This window comes from Ciconia boyciana, chromosome 11, assembly GCF_034638445.1.
Source record: "Ciconia boyciana chromosome 11, ASM3463844v1, whole genome shotgun sequence".
NCBI lineage: Eukaryota > Metazoa > Chordata > Aves > Ciconiiformes > Ciconiidae > Ciconia > Ciconia boyciana.
Window position 1 is genome coordinate 20,345,907 of NC_132944.1, and position 14,003 is coordinate 20,359,909.

At 41.5% G+C, this 14,003-nt stretch overlaps 1 protein-coding gene across 2 annotated transcripts in view; it reads left to right on the top strand.

Moving 5' to 3' along the window:
• UROC1 (urocanate hydratase 1) overlaps positions 1 to 14,003 on the top strand; it is a 46,426-nt gene that overhangs the window by 1,080 nt on the left and 31,343 nt on the right. Inside the window, exons 3-7 of one of the 2 annotated variants that reach the window (XM_072875844.1) lie at positions 270 to 411; positions 1,239 to 1,366; positions 8,021 to 8,151; positions 10,884 to 10,977; positions 12,095 to 12,154. In XM_072875844.1, the coding sequence (XP_072731945.1) occupies positions 333 to 411; positions 1,239 to 1,366; positions 8,021 to 8,151; positions 10,884 to 10,977; positions 12,095 to 12,154 (492 nt within the window). In that variant the 5' untranslated portion in view covers positions 270 to 332. Of the gene's footprint in view, positions 1 to 269; positions 412 to 1,238; positions 1,367 to 8,020; positions 8,152 to 10,883; positions 10,978 to 12,094; positions 12,155 to 14,003 lie in introns of those variants that run through there. The other variant, XM_072875845.1, reaches the window with a different exon arrangement.

Sequence of the window (14,003 nt, forward strand, 5' to 3'; positions counted from 1 at the left end):
GACAGTTAGTATCCTTCAGAGGGTTTGAGTCTGCTGTGTGCTCAGCTCCCCTGGGATGTTCTGAGTTCTTTCAACTCAAGCATCTTCAGTGGGAGCTGGGGATGTGCAGCACGTCCTAGAGCTAAAGCCAATGTGACAGTAATGAGATGCTGTCATTTAATAATTGTGCTTTGTTGTCATCGCGTGTTGATTGCTGCCTTTGTGGGAAAATGCAGTATTTTTTTATTCGCAGGTCTTAGGCTCATTCCTAACTGAAATGTTTCTCCCAGTTAATTTCACCAGGCTTGAATTGTGGCACTTGAGAAAATTCCCTGGCCAAGAGTTGTAGTTCCATGGCTGTAATAAAGGTCGAGAAGCTCCTGTATAATTTAAACAACAACTCAAAATGGAGAGCAAAGTTCATGTTGCACTGTAAGTGGAAAATCAAAGTTAAGTAAATTAATTTACTTGTGATGTCTGGATGGCAGTATCGTAAAACTTTCTAGTTGTTGTTGACTGTAGGGTATAAAAGTGACTTAGAACTGAAAGCCTTAATTCTTCTTCCCAATTATTGCTTGTCTTGAGAAAACCACTACCAGCACTAATGAGTACATTTCCAGTTTCATACTACTAAAATCCAATCATGCCTGTGAGCTAAGAGGAGTTAACCCCTATGGGGGAAATGTTGCTGTTATCATTGACAACTGCTGTTGTCTAGAAGACGAATTGATGAGATCTGAGGAACAGCCCATACCTAGAGGTGTCAAACAGCGAATGCTCATCTTAGCTGAACAGTGTGTATGAACAGTGACGTGAATAATAATTATTAACTTTAGTTAGTTCCTAAACTATAGAAATGTAAATGCACAATCCTTGAGGTCTCAGGCAAGGTTCATGCTCCAGACCATGACTCTCACTAGGACACTGGGGGAATCAGATGATTTGGAAAGTGACCGAGTTTGCTCTCATGGCTTAGCGCAGCACCAGCTGACAAAGCACCCAGAGAATAAACAGCAAAACTGTGAATCATTCATTTTGGGGGAGGAGGGAAGAGCCAATGGCATGGCACAGAGCGGGGAGGTGTGTCACCTGTGCTGCCTGCCCTCTCTGCTTGACAGGCCTGTTTGCAAAACCCAGAGGACACCCGGAGTGGTGGTGCACCTGAACCGCTTAGCATCTTGCTTGCCTGCACCCTTCGTTCCCCATTCCTTGTACCTCTCCAGTTTGCCTTGCCTTTCCTCCTCGTATTTCCTCAGCAGCTATGGCCAGCCTGAAGGAAATCTGTCGTGGCCTTCCTCTATACCCTTTGCCTGAAAACAGAGGTCGGAGGAAAGGAATACCCCATGCACCTGTGAGAACCCCTAATCTCACTGCTCAGGAGAAAAAGGTAACATGGGGTTTCACAGGGCCTCACTTCTTTTCCTTTCAGATAAATGCAGCTCGAGGCAGCAGACCTGATTACCTCAAATGCTTTTCTGAGTGTGCATCTAACTTTGTGGCAAATGTATTTCCTTGGTGTTATAATTTCAGTGGGTAATGGAACAAAGTACTGGAAACTCTTCTGCTTGCTTGCTTTCTTCCTCCCCCAAAGATAAGCAGGTTGATAGAAGGGAGATTTGCTGCACAACAGCTTCTGTGACTTTAAATGGCTAAATAAGAGGCATTAGACTTCAATGTTGTCAATCCAGCATTGCTCCTTGGAGATGAAATTATGAATGCTGTTGCAAAAACACTGCATATGTATGGGAGTGAAAGCTAACCTCTCAGATACAATAAACATCAAATGTGGTGAATCAACAATACGGTACAAGCTACTCATCTGTATATTTGCATAAAAGATCCAAAGATAATTTATTTTAACCAGTAGTCTGAAGCATCCTGGAATTTAGGCAAGTTTGTAGGGAGTTGGGTTAATTATTTGTCTTTAGTTGTGTAATTCTTTTCCTGTCTCTTTTTGTTTGAATAGTCTATGTACACACTAAAGCAATCATTGCATTATTTCATGTTAGAGATTTTTAAAAAATCATCATCAGAAAATAATGGTCAATGGCTGGACATCCTTAGGAATTTGTACGGGAGAGGATAAGGTGGGTTCCTTAGTTTGAAAGTCTGAGCTTCATCACATGTAACATCACTTATAATGTGACATTCTGGTCAGAATACAGAAGTTCTTTCCCCACTAACAAGTGGCACGCAACTTCCTTGTCTTCGTGGGAGTTCCCCACTGGCATCAGCAGCCAAATTCTTTCGAAGTCCACTTCTACAGAGGAGAGCCTAGTCAAAGGGTAGAAAGAGGAACAGCTGTGAGATATCCAAAGAGGATATACTTCAATGTCAGGAGCATTCATGGCTGAGGCATCCTGTCTGTGCCTGGGACAGCTCAGACACATGGAAGTGTGGCTACTAAGTATTCAGAAGGGGGCTGTGGTGTGTGGTGATGGCTGTGAAGATAAAGGAGCAGGGAGTGAGTTTCACTGCTTGTCAGAACATTGCCAATCATCTCCATTTTATCCCTTGCCTTTGCTAAATCACTTTTCCCCATGAGAAGTCTGCTATAGCATGAAGGAGTCCATGTTGCAGGAGAGAAGATGGTATCTCTCAAAAGGATGCCAAAGCTTACTCTCTACCTGGGGAGACAAAGGTAATGACAAAGTCCTCGCTCCCTATATAGAAACTGGAATAGTTTCCTGCCTTCTTTAAGTGTTGCAGGGAGACAGCAGTAGACTGATTTTCTGGTCCCAGTCTACTAACATCCTACCCTCATCTCTCCTTCTTATCTACCACATGCGATAAGAGGTCATGCTAGTTGGGTTTTTTATTAGACTGTTAAAGACTTAAAAGCTTCCTTTCTGATTTATTTTACTCTTAATCTTCCACCTTAAACTCTTAACAGAGTTAGAGGCTCAGCTGGTATTTATTTTATATCTGAAAGGTCAAATCTCTTTTTTTTTTAAGAGGTGTTCCGTGCTTAGAAAAGCATGTAGACAGACAACTGTAGAAAAGTTTGTCTGTCTATAAGGTGGTTTTTAAGTCTTGAGACAAGCTTACAGATTTTGTTGGCAGTGTATAATGCTGAGCATATTGCGAGGCTTGTGTTTATGTATGGCACCGTGTTAATTTTCTAATTGAAGTACTCAGGAGAAGCTTTGACAGAAGTGAAGTTAATAATGCTCTGCTAATTTCCTCAGGATTTGTCCTTCTCTTCATATGCCTTCATTCCAGTTTTAGCCCTTTCTACCTTAGCACTGCCAATGTTTTATTTTCTTGGGCCTCCTTTTGTGGTTATAATAGAAATCCTGTAAGTGAGATTTATAAAGTTCTGTGAGTTTTGGGGCTTGCCGAAGAGGTATATAATATCATATCAACTTTAATCTTCTTGGATAAATCAAGCCATTTCTCAGAACTGATTCTGTTTATATGTTTCCTGAGTTCTCTTCCTTCGGCATTCTTTGCCTGAGGCCTGAAACAGCCATATCCTCTCTCTTTCCCTCCACAGCTTAGCTTTCTGTTTCTCAGCATCTGTATCTTAATGTAAATATGCTACAAAGAAACTACCCCTAAAATCTTATGCGTGGCATGTCCTTTGCAGAACAAGGATGTTGCATGCTCAATACTCATTGACATGCCAGTAAAGCTGGAGCAGCTTAGGAAGAATGTGCACTTCTCAGTGTTGCTCAGAATCAGAAAAAAATGGTATGTCTTCATCCACGCAGGAGTTCCTTGACATATCTTAGAGCCAAATCATGTTACAATCTTTCTGCTACCCCAGCATGATCATCTGTTACCTGGTTGCAGTATCCCTGGTGTCTGTCTCAGGGCCCTGAGGTCAGTAATGGGCCTTGACCTTGACAAGCCTCACCTGAGATCTCCACCCACGCCCTCTGCCCATAGGCTCAGGGGCTCCATTTAAGCTCAGGCCCGGGACTTCAATCTCAGTTATGCTGGAGATGTGTATGTCTCTAGTTCTGTCACAGGGTGTTCCAGTGCCTAGCCATGGACCTCATTGATCTCATCTCCAACCTGTGGGCTGATTTGCCACTATGAACCTTCCTGGTGATTTCTGGGCCCTACCTCTCTGTGGTAACCATCACCAGACCCGATCCTGACTTGCACTCCTAGCTTGGCCCCAGACCTGCACATCACCATGATCTTGCCTGATGACCTGGACTCCTGATGGAACCTGGCTGCTCTCCCTGGGCTGCCCTGCTCACCTCTCAGCTACTGTGAGGCTGGACCTTGGCTGGTGAGGTGCCTGTCCTGCTGGCTGCGTTACTCTGACGCCATATCCCTTAGGGAGCAGCTGGGCCTTGCTGCTTCATGACATCTGAGTACAAAGAGCTGAAAACCAGAGCCTGTGAAGTTACATAGCACCTGAAGTTCTTGTTGAACTTTCTGGAGAAGAAGCAGGACATTTGACCTTAATGGTTGCTTTATGCATCCAGAAATGGGGTCACTTCTAAAAGTTTATATGTGGATTGGAAAGGCCTACCTGTTGGCTTCTGTTCTGGAATGTCTGGATGATAAAGAACTTGGCTAAACTTTCACAGCTCACGGGGTGTTTATAGCAATGGCCAGTCAGAAATCACCAGGTTTACTTCCCAGCTGAATCTAAACTGGGACCTATCAGGAAGAATAATACATGAAACAACCATCTTGCTTTTACAGTTGCTATTTAGAGAATAGTGCCAGCAAAGATTCTGGGCCTGGAGATCATCAGGCAGAAGAGGACAAGTGGGAGGCAAACAACATCTCCACTGGGAAAGGGCAGAATGAAACTGAAACTGTTGTAGACTTTAGTTAGTCACTTCCTCTCCTCAGTCAGTAAACAGGGAGACTGCAAATCTTAGTGTTTGAGTGTCTCAAGATCCTTAAATTGGAAGTCCTGATGATGGTGTTAGAAAAGGGGAATGAATGCCATTTCTTCTGAAGAGGTACTGGTTCTTCAACAAAAAGAGGCTAGTATTCTTGATTTCTCAAGAGGATCTCACACCAAAGATATTTACAGCTGATCAATTGGAGTAGGATTTCATGGGTTCTTTTGACTACATTTTCTTGACATGGAGAGGTCTGAATCTTGATTAAATGGCAGCAGGATCATGTTTTGCTGTATAAATGCCAGTGAATACAAAAAAAGACACCCTACTAGTGACTAGAGCTTAAACACAATAATCAAATGTTAGATCCAGTTGGCAGATCTAAGAGGAAGACTTCGCATCTGATGCTTGTGTTGCACTGAGCTGAACTGAAACAGTAACGCAGCAAATTCAGAGTGGGTTTTTTAAAACAACCTATCAGGCTCAGGAGTATAAGTGCAATTGATTATTTTTTTAAGACAGCAATGAACTCTGGACCTGATTTTTCAGAGGTGCTGAGCACGTGCAGCTTAGGCTTCTGTCAGTGGAAGTTATGAACAGGAAGAACACCTAAATATCAAATGCACAATGCCTAATATTCAGAATGCAGTGTGTCAGTTATAGGTAAAATCAGTCCTACTTAAAGGTCAGAATAATGTTTTATATGGTGCTTTAATGAAATGTATGGAATAATGGCCTTGTATTGCCTTTCCACAAAAGCATGATGAACAGCCTATTTGAATTTGCTCCTTGAGTGCCTTTCTCAGGTTATTCACTTTATGATTCAATAATGAATATGCAAAATTCTTCCTGATGCACATGGCAATTGCCCTTTCATAAAGCAGTCAGGCTCCATCTAAGCAATTTTAAGTGCCCTAACTCTCCTATTGAGAGACTGTTTCAGAATCTCTTATATTTAAATTCTTCTAATTTCAAGACTACATTTTTTAATGGCTAATTCACAGCTATTTATTCCTCTTCCAGCATTTCCCTGAAGCTCCTTCCTGCTTTGACATTTATCCTGCAGTGAGACAGCAATCAAATGTCACCTTTGTTCAGTTAAGCTAAACAAGCCCCAGTCCTAGTCCTCTTTCATAAGATCAGCTCTCTATTGTCTGTGCAACCAAGGCGCCCTTCCCACCCTTCATATAACATCCAAGTTCATGTTTCATTAATGTTTGAATCATCAAAATTCAGGCTTCTGCTAATGTGTAACATTAATAGGATATAGGCTCAGTCTGAGTGAATTTACTTGAAAATCCAACCAGATTTTGCTTGCTTGTACTTTTAGGGCAAAGAAAAATATTTGCCCACCAGTTTCATTATAATACAAATAATATATTGATCAAAGACTGGGTGATCCTTGCCAGACTGGAAGCAAAACACTCATCCTGATAGTTCTCTGTAGTTGTCATAGGCAGACAAAATGCCAAATGTGGCAATGTTTTCCTCTTGATTTTGTTATTGCAAGCGGTGCAGGTGATTTTATTGTTACTTTAGAAATTTCTTAGATCTAGAACCCACTGTGATGGCTGCTTAATGCTGAGATTGGCTTTGAAAATCCCTGCATATTTTGTCATGGTGTGGATATAGCTGGGATTTTTGTGTTTATTAATAACATGCCCTTGAAAAATGACTGCTTCTCTAACTGGAGAAGAATAAGATGGTATTTGAAGATGGAAGTTGCATTTGCTCATCTGGTAAATAGGTTTTCCCCCTTGTCATTCTCTGTGTGGAATGACAAATCTAATCTGTAGGGTTTTACTGGTCTGATTCTCAGCTGGTGTAAATTGGTATAGCTTCACTGATCTGAAGGGGTCTGACCCATGTGCCTGTTCAGTAGCAAGTATGCCAACAAAAACCTCTCTTAGTATGGGGCTTTTTTAGATTTAGAGATATTGTTCTTTCTGTCTGCTCTAAGGTATGTGACACCAGCATGCTCCAATGAAGGGGCTGGAGAGCTCTAGCCATAGGAGCCAGACCATAGTCATGTTGAATGAGGAGGTTTATTACTGAGCTAAGGGCTTTATAGAGCTTTTCAGGACTTCTTACCAGGATGGATGGATGGTGATGATACCTAGACCGGATGGTTCTAGGTGCCTTTGTTCTAGATACCTATTTCCTGTATTACAGCCTACCCCTTCACTTCCTCCAGAAAATACTTGCTTCCCTCAGATTTCGAAGCAAACTTGGTTCCTTTCTATCCTTTCCACAGCTATTAAAAATCAGCCTAAAGAAGATGTGAAATTCCATATGATTTGTGAATCTCTTCAACTGAAAGTCATGTGGATAGTGTTGCCATTTGTCAGGGAACTTACAAGATCTTTTAGCATCTTTGCATGAAATTGGCTTTTTAAAGATTACAAAATCTTTATTCTCATTATTGTTTTAATCAAATGGAACATGGAATACAGAGACATGACTTAACAGACTGTTACTAAAGATAGTGATTTATTTATGGTTTCTTTTATCCAAAAGGACATACTGTACTTTGCAAACCATGGGTAATGTCTTTGAAGGCAACAGGGAGTATAAGCCACGTAGTATCATCTGCAGAATTTAATTCAGTGCCTAGTAATCACTTCAGCTAATTTGGAAGTGATATATGTAGCATCAATAAAATAATGTAAACCACCACCCTCTGCAATACATTAGGATGCTAAATGTAGTGAGTCTTTAATAAAACTTAGCCCAAGAACATCTTCATCTGGGAGTATGTCACAACTCAAGGCTAAGATCCCTTTTTTGAATGGAAAGTACAGTAGGGTCTTCAGCGTCTCTAGGAGTTCAGGGTCTCAGTCTAAGGATTTCTGAACATTTTTTTCCTTGGTAGTTCAGTGCCCCCTAGCATTGTGAGAGGGAATTCGTCCATGTCTGATATTGATAGGATTGAGCGTTAATTAACAAATCCCCACGGCCTCTCCATGCAGATTTTTGGGGATGGGAAGGGGAGGGGACAGTTACATGTGTACAGCAATTGAACCTACAAGGAAAGATGCAGGTGGAAACACTTCAATAGGAAAGCAGAAATGGAGCTCCTCTGGTGTGAGCTTGGGCTTTTAAATTATGTTATCCTTGTGATAGCTTAGGCAGGCTTCCAGATGAGTCTGACTGAAGTTCAGGGCCACCCATTTATCTCAATTTCTTTTTTCACCTCGATTTTTGTCTCTCTTGGGTTTTTTTGGCAGCTGGCTTTGCGCAATGCCTTGCGTTATTTCCCACCTGACATACAAAAGAAGCTGGCACTGGAATTTGCTGAAGAACTCAGGCTATATGGCCATATCTATATGTACAGATTCTTTCCAGATATTGAGATGAGGTAAGGACTCAATGGTTCACATTGTATTTGGCTGCCATTTGCTTACCAGCTTTCACCTGTGAAACTGATCTTTAAATAGTGGCATTGCTGTGTCCTAATTTACCTCTTGTAGAAGTCATGTCGTAACATATTAATGAAGTGCATTATCTGAATAAAGTGGATGTTTTGTGTATCATTAGATAGCAGTGGTTTCATTTCCAATGAGGGACACTGCATGTTTTGGGATGCTCTTCTGTAAAGCTGCATAACAGTGATCCTTCATCCTCCAGCTTTCATTCTGTTCTCTGTCCTCATGAGAGTCCCATGGGACTAGTAGGGAGCCAGCGTGCACCCTTCTGGATAGGCTGTGGCAGGGCCAGGACAGTCTCGCTGCTGGAAAGCTCAGCACCACTCAACACAGGGAAAGGATCGTGCAAGGTTGTGTGCTTGGTAATGCCAGCTTCACCATACACAGAGATCCCAAATGCTCTGCCCCATGACAAGTCTCAGTTTCTAGTGGCCAGTCATTACTCAGAGACCTCTGATTCCAACCTGGACAGAAAACTTGCAATAGTCCTGAGCTGCTGCAAGTCAAGTCTCAACTGAGCCAAGAGGTAAGACCAGATGAGTGGATGGCTTGAGACCTGCTGTGAGTGGCTGGTTGTTTCCCAGTCTCACAGAGAAGGCTTTCTGGGCTTAAAAGAAAGACAGTACATTTTTCCATCATTGGAACCTGTGTCTGACCCTGGTTTGTAATATGCTGTGCCTGTTGCCTGTTGATTTTAGAGCACCACTTCATTCTAGGGCTGATGGGGCTAATGTTTGTGAAGCAGAACAGTTTTAGAGAGGGCTGCCAGGGGCTAGCTGCTTTTTTTAGACTGATTGATTCCTTTTTGCATCCAGCAGGGGCCTGGTTAATGTCTCTACAGAAATCTGAATAAAGCAAGCAACTAGAAAGCACTCTGATTTCCACAGACATCCATATTTCTGTGCTGTCCATACTAGTCTGGGGTCAGCTCTTGCAGAATTCAGCTAAGGGGAGGACAACTGGAAGACTGTCTGAAAGCTATTGCAGAGCTGGACTACAGAGGACCCTAGTCCTGAACTACAGATGAGGGCACCTTCCAAGTAGGCTTGGATGAGACAGTCCACGAGCTTGTCTCCATCACTGGCATCAGTGACTCTTTGATAGCTTAAAATATTTTTTTTCTTTGTGACTATTTCACTGATAGCTCTTTCTAATAGATACTTACAGTCTCAGATTAAGAAAATGCCTTTTGTTCTCTGTAGTCTGGTAGTGTTTGATTTTTGTTCTGTATGTCCCAGGGAGCACAGTCCAACTTGGTTCTGTTCCATTTAACAGCCATGTTCCCATACCAGCACACTCAGCTGACTTCTGAACTTTGGGTTTTTTATGTTCTGAGCAATACTATGTGGAAATATCTCCTCTTGATGAATTGGTATCATTCCACAGAATTCCTGTTATTTTATCACATCAAGCTTAGAAAAGCAGAAAACACTAATAAAAAAAGTATTGTGGAAAAACTCAAATGCTTTCCCTTCTGGTTTGGCAATGACTACAAGGCATTTGTTTTAGAATCCTGATGTAAAAAGCTAGGATAAAGTGCATATGATCATGGGAGGAGCCCATTCCCTAAATCTGTAGAGTATACATTCCAGATCTTAGCTCATGAGCTGGTCAGTGGATGTCCAATTTTTTTTGTAGTTGGCACTCCTTAGCCTAACTTTTTCAGTGTAACTGTCTTCCCTGTACAAAGCAAGTGTCCAGCCACTATCTATGGTCCAATAAAAGGAAGATCATTTAGGAACCATGTCAAATGATCCTATCTACCTTTAGGAATTTCCAGCATCTGTAACGGTGTTGCTGCTTACAGAAAAGGAAAGAGCAAAACTCTTGATCAATGGTTATACTTCCTTTTGGTATCATACCTTAGAGGCCTCAGCACAATGGTACTGAGACCTGTGCAAACACAGCAAAGGAACTGTTCCTGCCCTGAAGAGCTACAGTATAAATCTAGGACTAGAAGTTTTAGAGCAATTCGATATAACAGATGGTGGAGGAGGAGATAAGAGTGAGATGATTGTAGCAGTTGACATTGAAGCACTTTAGCGCTAGGAAATCTGACACAGAATACCTTTGTGAGGGTTTCCCATACCTCACCTCAACTTTCTGGATGAAATGCATCTTATTCAGTAAAAAGGCCCATATTTCTCCTAACTAGTTCAGTTTTTGAGAGCTTCTTTGGGATTGAAATCCAAGCTGGGTGGTTTTTCTTAGATAGGATCTTAAATAACAAGGGCTGATGAGCCTGAAGGGAACTTCCACTGATGCTGTTTTCCTTGGCGTTGCAGGACTTAGCTGCTTGGCATGGCAACTGCATTATAGAGGCCAGTTCCAGCATCCCAAAAATAATCCAGTTAAAAAGCAATAAGAGCTCTTGGCCACCATATTTGTAACCAGTTGTGATTAACTGATTCAGCAAATGATAAGCTGAATACAATTTTTTTCTTTGCTTAGTTCTGATAACAGTTAAAACCTGATTTGCCTATTAAGGTACGTATGTAATTTCAGATCTGCACTTTCTCCTTTTTTTTCTTCTCTCCTGAATAAAAGCCTGCAACTGAAACGAATGCAGGGATGTTGGCACGCAGGGATATTTCTGTGGGCTATGCTGTTGTGGTTGCCCTTGTGAGTCAGTGTCTCCCCTAAATTTTTGTGACTACTGTTTCAGAGCATACCCCATAGGAGACTACCCTTGCAAGACCAAATCAGCTGCTGCCATTATGTTGATGATCATGAATAATCTGGATCCCTCAGTGGCTCAGGTAAGGTACAGTGAAAATAGGGAAGCTGGATTCATAGGGCAGCAGCAAATATGCAAGTTACTTCCTGTACGTGCTCTCACATAAAAACTGAAGAATTTAGGCATATAGGTGAAATTAATCCTTGTGCAGATGATCCTCCTTCCATGGATTGAATAGGATTTTAGTTGTTCACAGGGCTTTTGCTGGTTCTGCGCTCCAAGGTACATGCCAGTCGCTGTACTTGTAGAGCTGGCTGCTGTGTGTTAGCTAAGCAGGCCAATTTCAGTAGTGCCAAGGCAGCCTCCTGATGGAGTGATGTGCTAGAATGTCCATTTCTGTGAGGCTAAGCCTGCAAGGGACTAAGGTTGATTCTGTACTTTTCTTGTGGTTCCTGGGGTCTGGGGTCTTTTGTAGTAAGTTCTTTAGTTTCCTGCTGTGTGCAGTTGTTAATCCTGCACAGTGGGTCCTGGTCCTACCTCAGACCTCTGAGGCCTCCTACAACACCAACAAGGCTCACTCCAGCTCCCGCTATATGCAGCAGCTTGGTCGCTGCCTGTGAGATAAGTAGAGCTCAGCTCTTAGTACATTGCTTCTACAACATATGTTGAAAAATTAGTGCTGAAAAAAAGCTCCTGTATCTTTGAAAGCTCATCCCTCAAGGACAGATTTACTAGATGATTGCAGGACCAAAGTCCATCCTTACAAGTACTACCCAGTGTAATGCATCTTTTTGCAAATGGCAGGGGAGAGGCCATGCAACTATGTCCCGCTGGTTGTAGACTCTTCCAGCTGTAAATGCCAGTAGCAACCAAACTGTAAGCTCACTCAGTCCCTGTTTAAGGGATTTTACTGGGATGTCTGTCTGTTACAAAAACTGCAATCTGGGAATCACTTTGTAGCATTCTGCATCCAAAATACCATTGTAACAATGACAAAGATTCTCATCTTGAAAAATAATTATTAATTTTTTTCTTAAATTATCACTTTTATGATGGTATTTTCTGATTTCAAGAATCTAGAGAGTGTTGATGCAATAAGCTATAGAAAAGATTTATTACTAAGATTTAAAAAATAGCTTGGAGATACAGTGAAATGTTTCAGAAAAGTGCTTGCCTTATTGTTAAATTGTCTTTTTCAGTTTCCTCAGGAGCTTGTCACTTATGGAGGAAATGGGCAGGTCTTCAGCAACTGGGCACAGGTAGGACATTGCTGCTTTTGCAGCTTGTTTCACAAAACCAGTTTCACCCTCCCCCATGCACATTCTGCTTAGGCAGTTTGTGATAATTCTTGGCAGTTGTCTCAAAATACTCCAAAACATCCTGTCTGGATAGAGGAATGCTCAGTTATGAACTGCATAGATGAGGAGAGCTTTGTTTAGTAAGAAGAGCACAGACAGCCCAACAGAAATACTAAGCATAATACCATAAACATACCAAGCTGTGTATGATGATGTAAAGACCAGTTCCTTGTCTTTCTCTGATGCATTTGTATGTGCCTTTGTATTTTGCACAGATCATTTTAGAGTCAAAAAGAATTCTAGGAAACAAAAAAGTGTACCTTTTGCTTGCTTGTTTCTGGTACTTTTGCAACATTTTTCACAAGTAGTGGAATAAAAAAAAAAGGCCACAGAGTGGGACAGGTGGAGATGTGGCATTGAGTTTTGCAGCGCACAACAGAAACGGCACAGGTAGAAAGCTACATCACCCTGAAGGACAGCATCACTCCCCAAAGCTGGGAAGACCTTGATTTCTGATTCTGTAGGTTACATAAGCAAAAGCTGACTTAAGGAGCCAACTTCTGTCATAAAGGATCATTTATGCACCTTGTTGTGGCATTATCTGAATCTGGCCTCTTGCTTATTAAAAAATCCAAGCAAAACTAATGTGTAAATGAAGTTCCTAGTTAGGGGAGAGGAATGGATTCTTCACTGTAGCATGGGACTGAGTGACTTGGGTTTTCTTCCCAGTTTGACTGTGATTTTTCATTTGTGGCTAAAAACTCATGCTTCAGTTTCCTAATCTGGTAAATGGGGGTTAAATGGAAGTCTTAGGCAGCTTTTGAAGCAAAACTGTTCTGACTTTTTAAAAGAAAGGTACCATGGCAATGCACACCATTTCTTTATTCTGTGTATTAATTACTAAACACCAGTTAACTAATGCCTGTTAACTACACGAGTTTTACAGCATTTCTGATGTGAGCAGTGCCAGCAGTTTATGTAGTAGCCTTTACTGGACTGACATCCCATACGCAGATGCTGGGCTGCAAGGTGAAGTAGAAGTGCTGCCAAAGTCAGAAATACTCTCTTTTCTCTTGTTCTCATCCAAGCCAGAGCTATGACCTGCAGTTGTTTCACAGCAGAACAAACAAAACCTTTTTGTTTTTGCTTACTTAAAGTAGCGATCACATGAATGATTCAGTTATGACAGAACATTTTGTTCTGTTTGTGGCTTGAAAACAACATGCTTTTTTGGAAATCTGTCACTGCAAAATTCCTAGTCAAAATTTGGTTTATATCATCCGTGCAGACCTGTGCTTTCTTCTGAATAATTTTAAAAGAATGAACCATGTCCAGAGCTAACTTTACAAGCCTGCAGACAACAGAACTGTTCTTTAAGCTAGGAAAGACTTTCGCTTCTTCCTTACTAGTTGTGCCTTTCAATGCAAAAAGATCTATCTTACAGCTTCTAGTTTTATTACAATGTTTTTCCCAGCCTGCTAAAGAGTTGAGAGCTCAGCTAGTTACCTGTTCTGTCCTAGGACCAGAATTTGATTATTCAACATTTTTCATGGAACAAAAACAAAATGTAAAAAGCAAGACAGTAACTCTAGTAACTCTTTCTTGTTCAACTTAACTTGCAGCTTGGGAAATTAGCTGAGTGAGAAGGGACTGGCTTCAAATCTGTACCATTTTTAATTCAGATCAAAGACACAACCGCAGAGGTTACGTGCCCATGACAACTGGTTTTGTTTATTTGTCACTGATACTGCTGTCTCTTTGATTAGCAGTTCCATTTTTTTCTCAAAACTTCGTCTCTGTTGCTACAGAA